An 18,323-nucleotide genomic window follows, 5' to 3' on the forward strand; every position below is an offset into this window, starting at 1 on the left:
ACCTGAAGTCTGTCAGCTAAAAAGGTGAAAGTATCTCCAACATTTGCCAAAATCCAGAAAAGATTTACAGCAGCTATATTGTTCCTCCCAATCGTGCTTCTCTATGTGTCTGTGTCATTACTTACACAAGAATTGTACTCGCTCATTTGGATTAAAGTTTCTGTAAATTATGCTTTTTTCACCACTGGATACCAGTCCCTGTGGTGGGCTGGCGCCCTGCCCAGGGTTTGTTTCCTGCCTTGCACCCTGTGTTGGCTGGGATTGACTCCAGCAGACCCCCGTAACACTGTAGTTAGGATATAGCAGGTTGGATAATGGATGGATGGATGAATACCAGTGCTTACATGCAATGAACAAACAACACTTCCTCTCTGCAGCTCATAGTCAGATTCTTCAGTTGAGGCTTTTGATTTACAAATCACCACCTGAACTCTAACGTACTGTCACATGTTCTAGTAAAAGGCAAAACACAATGGGGTTGTGAGTACAAATGGTTAATATAAGGCACCTGAGTCAAGTTGCTAGACTCACTTGTTTTGATAGAAGCTGGGCAATATGAGAGAACATTCAACTGGAGAAATGCCTTTTCTCCAGGACACACAGAAGCCAGTTAAGACAAGATCCACTGGGAGGAGAACAAGGGGTCCTCAGGACATATTATATTAATTATATTTCTTGACTGACTTGGGAGTGTCTTGGAATTTGCTTGCCTTTGAGCAACTGGAGGAGGCTGATGGTGATAGGATGGGCCAAATTATGCTTTAAATCAACTAATGTCAATGGTTGTTTAACTTTGATTAACTACCTTTTAGCATTATAGAAAATGTAGACTGTCCCAGAAGCCTGTTGATCCAACAATAGGCGAAATGAAAGTTCATTCTTCACACATCTATACCCACACTTACTCATAACATTGTGTCAGCAATCTGATGAGGATTTGCAAACATACCAGGAGATGAATGAAAGACAGAAAAAACTCAAGCACCAAGCCAAAATGGTTGGGAAAAATTTGGGGGAAAACAAATCATTAGCAAAAAAAAAAAAGTAATATTTCAAATGTGGTTTTCTATTCATAATAGATAACATAGACGATGAAATGACCATTCAATCATTCTTTTAACCCTTCATGTTGATTAACTACTGTTCACAACCTCTATGGACATGCCCTTGGAAACAGGCATGAGAAGCATCCAAAACAATGGCACCCACTAAAAATACAAAATAGCAGTCTAGATGTTTAAACAATGCAGCAAAGTACATCAGAACTAAGTTCAGAGAGCGTAAAATCCTCCAAAAGAGAGTTTGATAATGATTAAAATGAACCTATAAACATTTTTAAATGGTTATTTTGAAATGAACCCATAAAAATGTTCAAAAAGTTTGTCATACAGTAACACACACTCTGGGCCAGTTTAGAATTTCTGGACCAATTTAAACTGGAGTATCTGCAGAAAAAATACAAAACAGAGAGATGGTGCACATTCTAGACAATCTAGGATTAGATCCCATTTTCCAACAACTTTGAGGAATTTATCGTTATACTTTATAGATTTGCATTGGGTGTGACAAGGATGGATAGGATTAGAAATGAGTACATTAGAGGGTCATCTCAAGTTGGATGGTTGGGAGACAAAGTCAGAGAGGCGAGATTGCATTGGTTTGGACATATGCAGAGGACAGATGCTGGGTATATTGGGAGAAGGATGCTAAGGATAGCGCTGCCAGGGAAGAGGAAAAGAGGAAGGCCTAAGAGGAGGTTTATGGATGTGGTGAGAGAAGACATGCAGGTGATGGGTGTAACAGAACAAGATGCAGAGGACAGAAAGATATGGAAGAAGATGATCCACTGTGGTGACTGGTAACGGGAGCAGCCGAAAGAAGAAGAAGTTTTGTCTTGTCAAATTGTACTGTACAAAATCAGGAAGAGACCACATTCAACATCTCAAGATCATCTTTCCTCATATTTTTTTACCATTAGATCAGAGTCCATAACCCTGAGTGAGGTAGAACATGTACCTATTCGTTTTCTAAACCTAGTTTATTTGCTAATAGGCTATGATTGGGCCTATACCAGAAGTATTAAGCGCAAGGCAGGAACCAATCCAGTATGGGGCGACAGGCTATTAAAGGATACTGTTACACTTACTCACACTGGGACAATATAGATTCACGATTTAACTTAACATGTAAATGTTTTTGATGTGAGTGAAAAAAACAGTGAAAAACACAAGGAGCTAACTACTACATCACCATGGCATACTGGGTAAAACAAATTAAGACTAAAAGCAACACACATTTTTTAAGTACTGTAACCACTGGGGCTTTGCCAAGTGGTGCCTGAATCCTTTTCCCTCACTAGTATTTCTAACCCCAAAAACTATTGCTAGCCTAAAACAGTTTGAGAAAACATAAAAATAAATAATTTCTTGGCACACATCTTGCTTGTTTACATATATTTTGACTACAGATGTTAGAATACATTTTCAATTGCAAAAGAATATGTTCGAGGGTCGTGTTGCTGCTTGGCAGGAAACTGTTTGAGTAATTTTATTTATTAGTAAAAGCCAAGCAACACATTTAAATCAATTGGGCACATGAAAAAAAATTGAATAGTTTAAAAATTTACATCAATATTAATATATTAGGTGGTGTAAGAGGTTATACAGACCATGATAAAAAGTTGGGGCACCACCCAGTGACCCCATATACTTGGAATGCAGTAATACAAAGAAAACAAGCAGTAATTGCAAAAAACATCTTTTCAGACAGGAGTTACACAGTGAACTGATTTCAAAATGGCCAAACGTTTGATCATATACCCTTCAGGCAAGAAGAGGCGGGTCCAGGCAGCTGGGGCCTCATGTATAAATGGTGTGTATGCACAAAAATGTTGCATACTCCCGTTTCCACGCTCACATCGCGATGTATAAAACCTAAACTTGGCGTAAAGCCACACACATTTTCACGCCAGCTAAATGCCTGGCGTACCCAAGTTCTCTGCTCAGTTTTGCAAACTCGCGGCACCCAGCGTCAAAGCATTTCTTTTTTAGATCCACATCCCTGATGCGGCTTTATCAAATACACTGAAATTAACCGCATATTGCTTATTAGTTTAAGGCATCTGATTGTAATTAACCTTTAACAATATTATAGTCCACAGAATGGCCAAACTATTCCAAATACCATAGCTGTTTAGTGTTGTTCCTCTCAATGCACCACTCAGAGTATTTATCCCACTGTGTCTGAGTGTGGAATCACAGCTCTGCAGCAGCTGATCAGAAGGAGAATTATCGGTATACAGCATCAAGCACACGCTGCCTCAGCCATGTGCTATTTGAACTGTTCTCGTACGACAAACACTTCAGAGCCTTTCCTGTACGGACCTTGCGGTTCAAAAACAGTTTTATCCCAAGAACTATAAACGCACTCAATCAGTCCATCAAGTGCTCCTTGTAGAACTGTTTGTACTTATTAGTACAATTACCTCACTGTAAACTTGCAATACAGTTATAATATTGCACAACCTGAGCCACTTTATAAAGCTCATATTTACATATGATGATGACATCATTTTTAAAATGAAATGCAGCAAAATATGTTTATTACATTATACAGATAAAATGTTAACATCATTTAAATAATCTACATTGTTAATAATTTAATATGTGAGGACACGATGAACAGCGTCAGTGATGAGCTGGCACCCATTCAGGTATTGTTCCTGCCTCGCACTGTATTCTTGCTGGGGCTTGTGCGACACTGTAAGGATAGATGAAGAGAATAATTAAACATGTACTACGAAGATATTTCAGTGTTCCTTAAAAGTTTTGAAGAATCTGTGTTCTAAACTTACAGATGACTTAACATCTATTACAGTGCTGATTATGTGGTGATTGTTTACTTGGAGAAAGAAAAAGAAGGACAGGAATTTGGGGTTAAAATGTTTGAAAGAGACAGTACTGCTGCAATAACTTATTTCATCGAAGGTCGTGCATGGCACAGGAAGCATCTTGCGGGAGGCAGGAACAATCTCTGGATGGGGCGCCAGCTCATCACTATCACTGCGCCACCATGTTCCCATGTTTAATAACATGCTTTAACTCCTATCATCATGAAAATGATATCAAGTATACATCTCAGTATTTAAATTATTCAGAGAGCTGTAATATCATGAATGTAATGGATTCTGTTTCTTGTCAGAGGAAGAGAAAGCCCATTTAAGAAGTATGTAGGTTTATGCCTCTGGATTTTTTTGTGCATACGCACATTTCTGCTTTTGTCCGTATGCTGTGTTTTAGTGTGAATGCTACGCATGGCGTTATGCATGAGGCCCCTGGACACTGCACGTCAGAGATGTTACAGCTGTCAATCATCCGGTCTGAAGAGGGAGGAAGAAAAAAGGCATTAGAACACAGTGCCAACCCTTGGAGTGGTGGGCAATAACAGTCACCAGAGCCCTTAAACTGTCCCCCATGCACACGTGCATGGCAGTAGATATGTAAATATGTATAAACGCCAAGTGGCATATATTGTAGGCTTACTGCAAAACAGTCCATGTCAGCATTCAGCACAGTTTTTTGGCATTTTAGTTAGCATGTCCTGCACACAAAATGGTGACAATTTACACAGTTACCTTTTGTTTATTGCATTTACATCTGCAGTTTAGCATTAAACCACTTCAGCATTCAATCAATAAAAACAACACTTTTCGATCAACTGTAAATATAAAGTAATTCTATATAGAAGTTTATAAAAATTACAACCATACTTACATACTCCTTTGAACAGGTAGATATACAGCAAGCCGCATGGTGGACTGATTATAAAACTGTCCACATTAGCAGTAAGCATGCATTTCTGGAGTCTGTAAGTAGCTCTCATGTGCATCCCCTCAACAGGCATTGTCTCGGCTCTTTATTTGTGTCCACCTCCTTGAAAATCTCTTGTGTTGCATCAGCAATTAAAATATTGACACTACACTTCCTTGAATTGCACTGATTTAAAGCTCTGAAACATTTCATTGGAAATAATAGTTTGTTAATGGTTATGTTCTGCCCTTACTTATAACACATAATGCAGTTCTGCACAATGTGTGCCAGGGGTGTAGAAAGTACACAACCAACATCAATCTGAGATGGAGAAAGGAGAGCACGCAGTATGGCACATTGCAGATGGAGCAACTTGTATGAAAAATATGTTGATGCCATTGCAAGTGAGTTTATACTCTTTTATTACCATTGTCCATAAATTTCTTCATTAGGCAAAGTGAGACAATGTGAGGGATCATAACTGTGACACTTACTCAGTGATTATATTCTAGCTGTCTGCAGAAGAGATACTTTGGGACCAATGTTCAATATTGTCAATAGTAGTAGCAATAGCAATAACAGGAGAGGATTTGTCGAGGCACCAAGGATGTTACAAGGAGGATACAAGCAGCAATTTACACCTGGGCACACGTGTTCAGTACTGTTCATTGTGGCGGCAACAGGAGGTATTTCATGTAAAAAAAAAACTAAGAAAATATAATCAGTCACATTTTCTGAATAGAACTTTTGATTTAAAACAAGATGGTAATATGCAGTGGACCTGTTTAGGAAAAAGTTAAGGAGTGACAGGAGTGTTACATGCACACTGATGAAATAATTAAACATTTAAAAGCACAACATCTCTAGGGTAAACAGATGAAGTCATAATAAAGAAAATCTGTACATATAATATGGAGTTTATAATAAAAAAAAAAATACCAATTAGAAAAGAAGTAATGGCCAGTGACAAATGACCAGCATTGTAGTTATTTGATTTTCCACAACATTTATTGACTCCCACTCAAGCTGTATATGAGTAAGCAACATCTCTGAACCCGCTGTTCACTAGAGATACTTGCATAGAATTAATATCTTGCTTCAGACAAAGAAGAAAAGTTAAATATTACAAGTTATTTTAAAATTTTGCAGAAAACTTAATTTTGTTTTTATTCTCCTTTAATACATAATATAGCAATGAATAAACTGATATAATACAAAGGTTAAAAATACCCATCTGAAGAGTCTCTTTAATATCTCTGGGGACTGAGTTGTATAATACAATCTTTCTTGATAAATTTCATGGTAAGCTGGGGGCGGGGGGATATTTATAAATTGGGATTCACAGCAATCAAGATAACTAATTCCTTCTCTGCTCATTGCAAGTAGTGTTATGAGAGTTATATTTTTCATATTCCTTTTAATCAGAGGGACACACTTGTCCTGCCAGCTTTGGGGAAAGTTCTCTTCATCAGCACTAGCAAAGGATGGAGATATTACATTTGGTGGTATTTTTACACTTCATTACAAGGGAGCTACCCCTGCGGTATCTTACAGTGCTGGCCCTCTGAATCCTGGATGTGTTGGGTAAGTCTAGATAATAAAGCAAATGATCAGATGAGGTAATCTTTTTGTCATAAAAGTAACATATATCATTTTATATGCCTGCTCAAAAAGTTCTAGAATTGTTATATTTTCAGTAATTTTTGTGGACTTACTGATTTTTTGTGTGTATGTGTGTAAAGTAAAAGTTTAAAGATTGTGTATCCTAATTATTAAAAAGAACGATTTGTAACTATTTGAAAATAATGCAACAGCTTATTAAAGGACATAAAATAATGTAATACATCATAAATAATGTAACAATTTTAATATTAACTGCTTCATGATCAGTCTTCATGATCAGCAAAGAGATTTACTAATAAAAGTCATTTAAATTAGGACACTTCTCAGCCCGCCAGCAGTATAAATGAAAGAGTACAGCAAATCTTTACATGCCAGCAGTGCTTAAATGTGAATGTACAATGAAATACAGTAAATGCACATGCTTTCTGCATTGATTACATTTATCCTCTTAAGATTTAACTTAAGGGCTTTTCGATGGGCACAAGGAATGATTTTTGCAATTGAAGAAATAAATCAAGATGAATATCTTCTGCCAAATATTACACTGGGCTATAAGATCCATGACTCTTGTGCCAATCCACCAGAGGCCCTGAGAGCAACTTTAAGTCTGGTCAATGGAGAAGAAGACATAAGCATTCTTAATTCCACATGCAAAGATCAATCGGTTGCTGCTGTGATTGGCTGCTCCGGGTCAACTCAGTCCATTACAATAGCAAGAATTCTGGGCTCTTTTGGGATACCACAGGTAAGATGGACTGCTGTTAGAGAAGGAGTGAGGAAATTCTCTGCTAAGCAGCTCAAATAATACTCTTTTATAAATTGCTGTTATTTTTGTTAACATTAATTGACTGAATGCAGCATTATGCATCATTTTCATAATGTGTGCTAATTACATTTTGTTAATAATTATATTGTTAAATTCAGCAAGCAAGTATGCTTTATGATGCATATTTTCTATTTTTTATACTCTTACAAAAAGGCCACATATAAATTCAAAGTAATCATTCATTCTGCCCATTGTTGATTATGTTCTCTTTAAACACTGACTCATGTAAGGTCAGCCAGGAACGCGGGTTCAGAAACTGTGTGATTAGGATGAATTATATTAATGATCTATATTTTAATGCAAAAGATACTATATCAAAGTAACTTTCCTATAGCTTAGAATTTTTGGATACAATACTAAGAGGACTTTTAGAACTGGTTAGTGAATAATTGACCAACATGTTAGTTGTGCTCCTCATTAAACAGAATTTTACTTCTTGTAATAGATGCTCTTTGAATATTTTATGCAGTGTTTCATAAGCTATGACTTTACTAGCTATTATGAAATAACCAGCTGAGCAAAAGGGGCATTGTGTTTAATTACTGATACGGTGACAAAATAAACAGGAAATAAAGAAAATACTTTTAATAATGCCAAGGAGATTAACTGTACAATTGTTGCAGATCCCGTTGCCCACAGCTAAGCTAAATGAAGTTGGCCAAACAATGATAATGCCTTCAAAGTAGGGATTCTGTTGTCAGTATTTTAATAAGTACACTCACTAAGATGTATACAGTATCTGCTCATAATCAGTACTGGAAATGCACTAGATTTTCTTCACAGTTTTATCAGAAAGAGAGTCTGACTGACTGAATCCACTATTCATTCTGTTGTTAAGCCTAGTCGATTGTAAAACCATATACTCTTCCATTCATTACATTTATTTAATAATTACCTTCAAACTATTTTCTTTTTCTTTACTGAAGTAAAACAAAAATCCATTTGTTGGATTATTAACACTTAGGCCATGAACACTATGATTGTGGATTTAGTTAGAGGAAACTCCATAAATACAATAACATTTTCTTTGTGCTATCATGTATATAGTTGAAGGGTGAAAGTAAGATTACATATTTTATTAAAATGCTGCACATCTGAATAGATAGATGTATGCACATGTATAAAATGTGATGACTTCTTATAGAGATGTTTTCTACACATTACAGATAAGTTATTTCTCTTCTTGTGCATGCTTAAGTGACAAACATGAGTTTCCTACATTTTTTCGGACCATACCCAGTGATTACTTTCAAGTACAAGCTTGGGTAAAAGTAGTAAAACACTTTGGCTGGACATGGATTGGAGCATTTGGCTCAGATGATGCATACGGCCATTTTGGAATTCAGTCTTTTTTGGAGGAAATTAAAAAGATTGATGCCTGCATTGCTTTTGCTGAATATTTTCCAGCTGTTTATACTAAAGGCAAAATACAAGAACATATTGAACTTATCAAAAAATCTAAAGCAAAAGTGATTCTGGTTTTTGCTACTGAGATTGATATGTACATATTGGCAAATGAACTGCTTAAACAAAATGTGACAGGAATTGTATGGCTGGCTAGCGAGAGTTGGGCCACTGCTGGACTCCTGTCAACCAAGGAAATGTTTGGAACTCTTGGGGGCTTACTAGGACTTGGGATTCAGAGAAGCAGCATTAAAGGAATTAAAGATTTCCTTCTCAGAATCCATCCTGCTGACTATCCTGGAAATGTGTACATCAAGGAGTTTTGGGAAACCACCTTTAAATGCACGTTAGCATCCCAGAACTACACCACGCTTCTGTACCCAGACAGAAAATGCACAGGCTTTGAAAGTTTACAGTCGGTCACAAATATTTATACAGATGTGTCTCAGTTGAGAATTACTTATAATACATACAAAGCAGTGTATGCAATTGCTCATGCGCTTCATAATGTACTGTTTTGTGAAAACAATACAAAAGTATGTCATAGTGTTAAAGAAATAGAGCCTTGGAAGGTAAGTACTTTGTGCAGCGTGTATATGATACATTTCATTTAACATCTTAAAAGTTAAAAATATTCAAGTCTCACTCAAAAATGCTAAATATTATTTATTTAACTTCTAAAGGTTACACACAGTTTGAAAGAAGTTCAATTTAAAGTAAAAACAGGTGATGAAATACAGTTTGACCATAATGGTGATCCTCGTCCTTCCTATGATATAATCAATTGGCAGCTAGACGTTAATGGTGACGTGCAGTATGTAGACATTGGGTTCTATGATGGCTCTGCTGAGGCAGGTTATGAGCTTACAATTAATGAAGATAACATCATTTGGAATGGAGGGCAAAAAAAGGTAAGATGATTGCTGGTGGGGATTGGGGTGGACAGTGTGTATTACATAGTCCATGAGAATGATCAGATGTTCACATTAGCAGCAACGTCACACTGTGACAAAAATTAGGATGTGCAAAAATGTATATTGTATTTTGTATGTTTGAAAAATACTACTAGATAATCCTACCAAATTGTAATTTTGTAATGTAAAATCTGTCATGCAAACAATAGTTAACATATTAAAGAAACTTTACACTAACAAAGCAGGAGCTTTCTGACATCACTACCCTTGATTTTATTATGGAAGTCATTGCTTTTTTGTTCATTTGTTTGAGTAAAGTGTAACAATACCATAATTATATGAGACACCCCCCTTGCTGCCTGTGGTTGCTATCAGTCCATGAGAATATTCCAACATGGTTGACTCTTGACTCTGTGATTTATTTATAGGTATAGCAAATGCTAAAACTATTAGAAATTGTCAATACAAGATGTGAAGTATTAACAGTATCTAGCTTAATATGTGGAATGAATACGACTTCTCCTGCATGATCACCAGTCATGATTTTGTCAGTAATTGAATGTTTTGGAGTTTTACAATTTGTAAGCATGTATCATTACTTAGGCTTTATTTGTCAATTGCTAACACACTGAACTACTACCATTCTTAGCGGAGCGGATACATATAAGGCATTTTGTGTGATGTGTACACGTTAAATTGGTTGTACTGACATGAGAATATCATTGTTGTATTCTCCTAATGAAGACGAAATAAATGATATATGCATGTATAGTACATGATGTACGGTTTTAAAGAAAAGTGAGCACTGCCTGAAAATATCACATGAAAAAGTTGCACAATTTTGGTAATCTTTTATATATATATATATATATAGAGAGAGAGAGAGAGAGTAGATATACTCTATATAGATAGTTTCTAAAAATATCTTAATGAAAAAATTATTATAATGATTTTGATTCCTAAATGATTAGATAATATAGGAAAAATAGCTGAATTTCAAATCTGAATGTCATAGATGGCTTGATGGAATATGTGACGCAGAGTAACTCAACTAAGACACATGTGATTCTGTTATCATTACTTTGTACTCTTTATATCCATTACGTTTCTCAGGAGCATTATATTAGGTAAATCAAAACTAAAATATGTATTTAAACTACTATTCTGAATCTGTTCATATTCATTTGTTATCCCTGTCACCTGGAGTTAATTTACATCCTGTCTAGGTAATAACGTCCTCATGTAGTGAAAGTTGTCCACCAGGAACAAGAAAAGCAACCAGAGAAGGCGAACCAATCTGCTGCTTTGACTGTGTTCCTTGCGCACAGGATGAAATCAGCAACTCAACAGGCAAGTTCTTGTTTGCTGTTTCATAGTTTGTTTCTTTCCTTATTTTTTGTTTTAATATAAATCTTTCTTTAATAATATACTACATGAATGATGCCACAATATATAAAGACTAATCAATTGATATAAAAATAATGGTTGTGATCATCATGAGGTTTGTGGTGGAGTATTAATATAAAAGGATATAATTCTCAGTTCATGGATAGCCTCAGTGTTTGATATTTGGCTGCCTACATTTAAATGAAAAGTTTTCTGCTTTGTCATTTGTACTGATTAATATCAGGTGTGCAAGTCATAATTAAACTAAATATATTTATGTGCACAAATGCATGAAAGTGTAAGCTACAGTACATGTATTTTACATTTCCTGTTAAATTTCAAAAGATAATTACAAAACATTGACTAGCATACAATAACAGTAAATCACAGTATTGTATAGTTAATAATACTTCCCCAAAGATGGCCTTTCGAAATTTGTGAATATTCCCTCAGTGTAAACAAAGTAATCTTACTTCCAGCTGTTATCATTCATTTTCCTTAAAATAAGTATTGTTAATGAAGCAAGTGCATGCATTTGCCTTATCATGCAGTTCACCTTTAACCATTTTCTGAGACTTTCACACCTTGTTTAAAATACATTTTGGACCTATTTCAACTGGACTTTGATGAAGTTCACTTTCATAAACCGCATAAACTAAAAACATTAACAATTCTCAGTTAATCATCAAAGTTACCATAGTTTGTTTCTGTTGAAATAGAAATTCTTGCCTAAAGTAAGTATAGGAAAGAATGATTGAATTTCATAGCACATTCATTGATTCATGCATCCATCCATCCATTTTCTACCTCTTACCTAAAGCGGGGTCGCAGGGACAACAGTCTTAGCAGTCCATACGTCCTTCTCCCTATCCACACTTGACAATTCATACTGTGGGATTCCAAGGTGTTCCCAGGCCATTTGGGATATATAATCCTCCCATTAATTCCTGGCTTTTCCTCCCAACGGGTCGTGTCCATTAAACCTTCACAGGGAGGCATCCATATCAGATGCCCGAACCACAATTGGTTCTTCTCAATGCGGAAGGTCAGCAGCTCTACTCTAAACCCCTCCTGGATGTCTGTGTTTCTCATACTCTCTTTAATGGAGAGCTCAGGCACCCTGCATAGAAAGCTCAATTTAGCCACTTGCACCCGTGAGCTCATTCTTTCAGTTATTACTCACAGCACATGACCATAGGTAAGGGTAGGAACATAGATCGACTGGTAAATCTGACTGGAGTCAGCTCCTTCTTCACCATAACCTTGCTCGCTGCCTTAATCTGTCTGTCAATCTCACCATCCCTTTTCCCCTCATTTGTGAACAAGAACAAGTAATTCACTTGCCACTCACAGAGGACATTCCACCTTTTTCCTACTGAAGACCATGGCCTTAGATTTGGAGTTGCTGATCCTCATTCCTGCCACTTCACCCTCAGTCACAAATCGCTCCAGTGTGTGCTGCAGTTCACAGCCTGATTAAACCAACAGAACCATGTCATCTGCAATTCTAAGGCCACTGAACTAGACACCCTTCCCTCCCAAGCTGTGCCTTGATATTCTGTCCATGAAAACCACAAACAGAATAGGAGACAAAGTACAGCTCTGGTGGTGTTTATGCAGCAACCCTGCACAGAATTCCACAAGGAACACAATCATGTACCTTCTCTAAGTCCACAAAACACATGTAGAGTGATTGTGTGTACTACCATACCCCTCCAGAATCCTCATAAGGGTAAAGAGCTGATCCACGACCTGGACGGAATCCTCATTGCTCCTGGATCTTAGATTTCACGTCTGGGCAGGGTCTCCTTTCTAGTACCCTGGCATAAGATTTTCCAGGGAGACTAAGTAGTGTGGTCACCCAAAAGTTGAAGCACGCCCCCTGTCCCCCTTTTTAAAAAAGGTGACCAACTCCCCAGTCTGCCAGAGGCACAGCTCCCAATAACCATGCAGCATTGAAAAGGCATGTCAGCCTTGACAGCCCACCAATATCCAGAGCCTTCAGCATTTCTAGACAGATCTGACTGATTAACAACAAAAAAATATCAAATTTTTAAGAAAATTAGGCATAGATAACAAGGAAGATGACAATTAACTAAGTAATCAAGCTGTCCAAGTTAATAGTTCAAAACAAAATAAGCAAGATATGAGATTTAGGTGCACATTTTTTCAGAGACGTTTTAAGATAGGAGAACAAAAGAACTGGAATAAAAGCCTGTCCTTACTGCTTCTTTTCAGAATTGAATGTGAAAACCAATTCAAAATTCAGTATTCACCAATGTACAATAAAGTTCAAGTATAGCACATCACACCAACATGTTCAGCACTGTATCTCTTGTAAAGAAGATTGTGACTACAGTAGCAAAAGATCTTGCAGCAGCAAAGGGTTAAGCGAGGTTTTTCTGTCTGGGCATACTCTTACATTTTCTATAAAATTCAGTGATGACCATATATTTAGCATTAAAAATACGAAAATGCATTTTAGTGGAATTTGTTCTGCATTCTTTAAGATCAGAGCTAAAAATCGAGTAATTTTGATGTACATAGATGAAAAATAAAGCAAAAATTGATTTACATTTTTAATTTTATTTTTAATTATTATTTTTACACATTAAACATGTTAATAAGTAAAGAATGTATTTTTATTATTATAAAAATGACTCTTTGCTTTATCAATAACAGTATTTGTAGTGTTTTTTTTTTTGTTTAATTTAAAAAGGGGCCCTTGAAAAATGGCAGACATAGCCCCTGTAGCCCCAAACCTGGCACTGTTCTACTTTTTTGTCCACAATATATACTGTACATAAGAAGGCATCATTAAACTGTTCCCCTACATCTTTACGTCAGTTTATATTCACTTTTCCTGATGAGGGTAATGGTGTAAGAGGGATAGACCAGTCAACTCTGTTCTCTGAACCCTTTTCTAGCTTTTCTTGGTAAATTCCTAAATGCACCCTGAACAATCAAGATATAACAATAACAAAGTCTTCTTGGGAGGTGCTCAGTTGGTTCCGTTCAGTCTATTTCTATTCTAAGGTTCACATGTTTTACAGAACTTTTCATTCTGTTATGGACAGTCCACTCAGCAACCATGGACAGGAGCTTCATTTCATCATTTACATTTGCAACCTTATTATTTTGGTAATTGCAAGGTGCAGTTCATAGTAAAAGGGTTTGAGATGGAGCCAAACAGCCACCAATAACTAACCTCTCACCTTATCACCATGGCCTGCAACTGCTGCTTCAAAGACGTGTCTGTCAATCACTGCTACACTTACTTGTAAACAATAACTTGTGGTACTTGACTTGCTCTACTTGGAGAAGCTACTCGCCCGTTCCCAACATACAGTATTTTTAAAATAAAAAAATAAGAACTTGCAGGTGCATCATTTTTTAATATAGTCCTTCTATTTTTAACATACTTGTCTTCTTCAGTAATGTGGTAGATTACATGTGTTTTGCTCACAAAATACTCACAAAACTAAGGAACCTTAGAACATCTTTAAGGGAGTCCAAAAAGCAAATATCTAACTATTACTGGTAGACGTTCTAAGACCTAACTATAGCTGTTGGAGTTTTTTAAGTGTGTATTCAGCTTTATATGGATGGGAACTGTCATAACTATAGTAAAAGGACTCCTCTTGCTGTTTATGAGCTTTGTTAGACTGAGCTTCATAATAGGCTTTTAAAACCTGCCATCATGGTAACTTTATTTTGGCACCGTGGTTTGGATTTGAAACTCCTTTATCATTCTCTGTTACTGTAGTCTTAGTACCTTATTTGCTTCCCAAAGAAGCCTCTTAAACAAAAAAGAAAGGCACATTGCATTCTCTCATCTTCGTTTATACCCCTTGGATAGAGGTATTCACCTGCATAACCTCCTTTAGTGGTGCTAAGTTACAACAGCTTTGGGTTGGCCTCTCTTGGAGTGTCCTGGTTTCAGAACTTTCTGAACTTCTTGCGGATAGAAGAGGACAAGTTCAGAGGCATTCAGAGTTCTCATCCCAAAATATGAAGCAAATTGTTGCTATCAGTGTATTTATTTTTATATTATTTGAGTACAGTAAATATCTATGCTGTGCATATGATCTTCTTCTGTGGGATACAATTTTTACAGCAGAGTAACATGTGTCTTTTTATTATAGATAAATATTTTGCTTCAATGAGCTTACTTTTATGTTTTACTTGCACTTGTTAAAATCAATTGTCAGAAGATATAAAAAAGCAAACTAACTGATACAGTTTGTCAGGCTCTCTCTTTTTGATGTTTTCTTAGACTCCATAGATTGCATTAGATGCCCGTGGAACCACTGGCCGAATTCCATGAAAAACACATGCCTTCCAAAAGCAGTGGAATATCTCTCCTTCGGCGAAATGATGGGAATTATACTAAGTGCTCTTGGGGTTGCTGGAGCCTGCTTGACTGTGTTTGTGGCAGCAGTTTTCTTCCACTTTCGAAGCACCCCCATTGTGCGAGCTAATAATTCAGAAATCAGCTTTCTTTTGCTGTTTTCTTTACTCCTTTGTTTTCTCTGCTCCTTTTTGTTCATCGGTGAACCATCTCACTGGTCTTGTAAGCTGAAGCATGCAGCCTTTGGAATCACATTTGTTCTTTGCATTTCCTGTGTTTTGGGGAAGACGTTGGTTGTTATAATGGCATTTAAATCCACCCTTCCAGGTCACAACATCATGAAGTGTTTTGGGCCCTTGCAACAGAGGCTAAGTGTATTTTTCTTCACTTGTATTCAAATAATAATCTGTATTCTTTGGATTACAATTTCACCACCTTTCCCTTCAGAAAATACAAAATATTTTAAAAATCGTATAATTTTTGAATGTAATTTGGGATCGGTGGCCGCATTTTGCTTTGTACTGGGTTACATTGGACTCCTCTCCATTATGTGCTTCATTTTAGCATTTATAGGCAGGAAGCTACCTGATAATTTTAATGAAGCAAAATATATAACTTTTAGCATGTTAATTTTTTGCGCTGTGTGGATAACATTTATACCAGCTTACCTGAGCTCTCCAGGAAAGTACACTGTGGCAGTGGAAGTATTTGCAATTTTATCTTCCAGTTTTGGCGTACTGTTATGTATATTTGCGCCCAAATGCTATATAATTTTACTTAGACCAGAGACAAACACAAAAAAACATGTAATGGGTAGGTCTACCAGCTCTGCAAAAATTTAGAGTCAAGTGACTTTGTGATCAAAGTGTTTTTCAATATTTTGCATTGGCAGCAGGAGCTACAGATTCACACTCAGTCCTAGGTTCTTATGTAGCATTAGCTCCATAATCTTTTGAGACATTTATGTCATTTTGCATTATTTCACAGTGTCTAACTTGGCTTTTTAAGGAGCAATTTCCAATTTTGCATTTGATGTAAACCTAGAAAAAGACAGAAATCTCATTTACTTGTCAAATGTCAATCATATCGGACCAGTTTAGTGCTTCCAATTAGCTTAATATCTAATTCTTCAACAAGCTGAAAGAGAAAAAACCTGGATTTGCATGGCAAAAACAATGCAAAGTCAACATTGGCATGTATTTTGTATGTGTAGGAAACCTGGGATGCCTGGGAAGAACTCACACAGACAGTAGGGAAATGTTCATATTCATGTCAACGCTGGACCAAGCACATTGAGCTGTAAGGCACCATTCATGTTTCCTGAGATTGCAGACTATTAACCCTCAGCTATGAAATATCACTAAACATGTTTCTTCACCTAATTTGGGTCATCCTTCTGGAAGTCTTCATATGTCACAGTAAATCACTGATGTGACCTCAGACCCTTACTCCATGTTCTCCTATTGCCTCATCAAAAATACAATAAGCGTTAATACTACACAATAATGTGCAAGGTGTGGCCACTAGGGGGTGGACCAGCACCCCATACCCCAGGTACAACTACACACACAGTGTGCTGGATTCAGATCCAGCATATCTATTTACTATAACATGTACCTTTTACAAGCTTCCTTCCTTCAGTGTTGTTTTGGCTCTCACATAACAGTACAGCCCGATTATACCACTAAGTCACTCCATTTGCTCTTTCCATTTTCCTCCATTTTTCTCAATGGAGTGTTGTCTGCCTCTTTTCCTGAGTCCGACGCCTGAGCTGAGCGGAGGACTCTCTTTTAACTCTGGACCTGGGAGAACTTCTGATGTGTAATCTGTTGCCTCCAGGAAGCAATTCCATGTCAGACATCTGAGAGCTTCCCCAGCATCCCTCACAGAACCTGACAGGGCAGGCCCATGAGATCACAACTCCTATTCTGCCCTGCAGGCATCAATAATGAGCCTTGCCAGATAGCATGCTGCCACCCAGTGTAAAGGAGGATGCTCTGCCAGTAGCAAGCAGCCATGTGCTATGCTGGCCTTCCCATTTTCCATGTCCGTCCCAGATGTCATTCAGTGGCTATTGGGGCACCAGGCCCAATGTAGCCACTGTAGTGTCCTCCTACATTCCTGGCACAGAAAGTACATATTGTCACTCCCTTCATGACCTTCTGTTATCAAGGCTTCCTGGCCAGGCTTGGATGCCAGTTCATCCCTCACAAAGGTCTTACTATGGCTAGACAATTCTGTATCTTTTTAGTTGAATTCATTAATGACTAAAACAAACAAATTGTTAAATGAAACCTATAACAAAAGTACTTTTCAATTATGAAGTACTGGTGAAGCTCACAGTATACAGAATAGATTCAGCAAAGCCAGAAATAAGACCATAGTAACAGATCCTGAAGGTTAGGGTAGAGCATTCCTCACATTGACATGATGCTTTACCTAGCTAAAACTGATGAAATGTACCTATCAAAAATGTATCTTTTAAATGTGATGCTCTTAACCAATGTTAAATATTTCCCTGTAGGGGCAGTCACCTATTAAAGACTTCTTATACAGTATTTATGTTCATAGTTTTCTTTGCTTAGACACATACTAGACTGTGCTTTCCATTAAGTTCAGATGAGTAGTATATTGCAGAGGTGAAATCTCAATTTAACTCTTGTGAATCAGGAGGTCTTTACAGTACCTATAACAAGGGGTTTTTTTGTATACATCTTTAAAATGCCATGCTGCTGCTAATACATTTGTGTGAATTGACATCTCATGGAAAACTGAAAGTGAACAGGAAATGTGGAATGAAGAACACAGTGGCCTGATTGCCAAAATATTCTGTCAGAAAGGAAATGGAAAACTCTGCAAAGCTGTGTATGAAATGAAAATGGTTACATAACCTTAAACAACCTGCGGTGGGTTGGCACCCTGCCCAGGATTGGTTCCCTGCCTTGTTCCCTGTGTTGGCTGGGATTGGCTCCAGCAGACCCCCGTGACCCTGTGTTCGGATTCAGCGGGTT

At 37.1% G+C, this 18,323-nt stretch overlaps 1 protein-coding gene across 1 annotated transcript; it reads left to right on the forward strand.

Moving 5' to 3' along the window:
- Positions 1–6,198: 6,198 nt before the first annotated feature.
- LOC114645423 (extracellular calcium-sensing receptor-like) lies at positions 6,199–17,166 on the forward strand. Its single transcript, XM_028793280.2, has 6 exons — positions 6,199–6,392; positions 6,885–7,176; positions 8,424–9,233; positions 9,345–9,572; positions 10,802–10,925; positions 15,238–17,166. The coding sequence occupies exons 1-6, from the start codon at positions 6,199–6,201 to the stop codon at positions 16,152–16,154; spliced, it is 2,565 nt and encodes an 854-aa protein (XP_028649113.2). The 3' UTR covers positions 16,155–17,166.
- The last annotated feature ends 1,157 nt before the right edge of the window (positions 17,167–18,323 follow it).

Source organism: Erpetoichthys calabaricus, chromosome 2 (genome assembly GCF_900747795.2).
Source record: "Erpetoichthys calabaricus chromosome 2, fErpCal1.3, whole genome shotgun sequence".
In the NCBI taxonomy this organism is placed as follows: domain Eukaryota; kingdom Metazoa; phylum Chordata; class Cladistia; order Polypteriformes; family Polypteridae; genus Erpetoichthys; species Erpetoichthys calabaricus.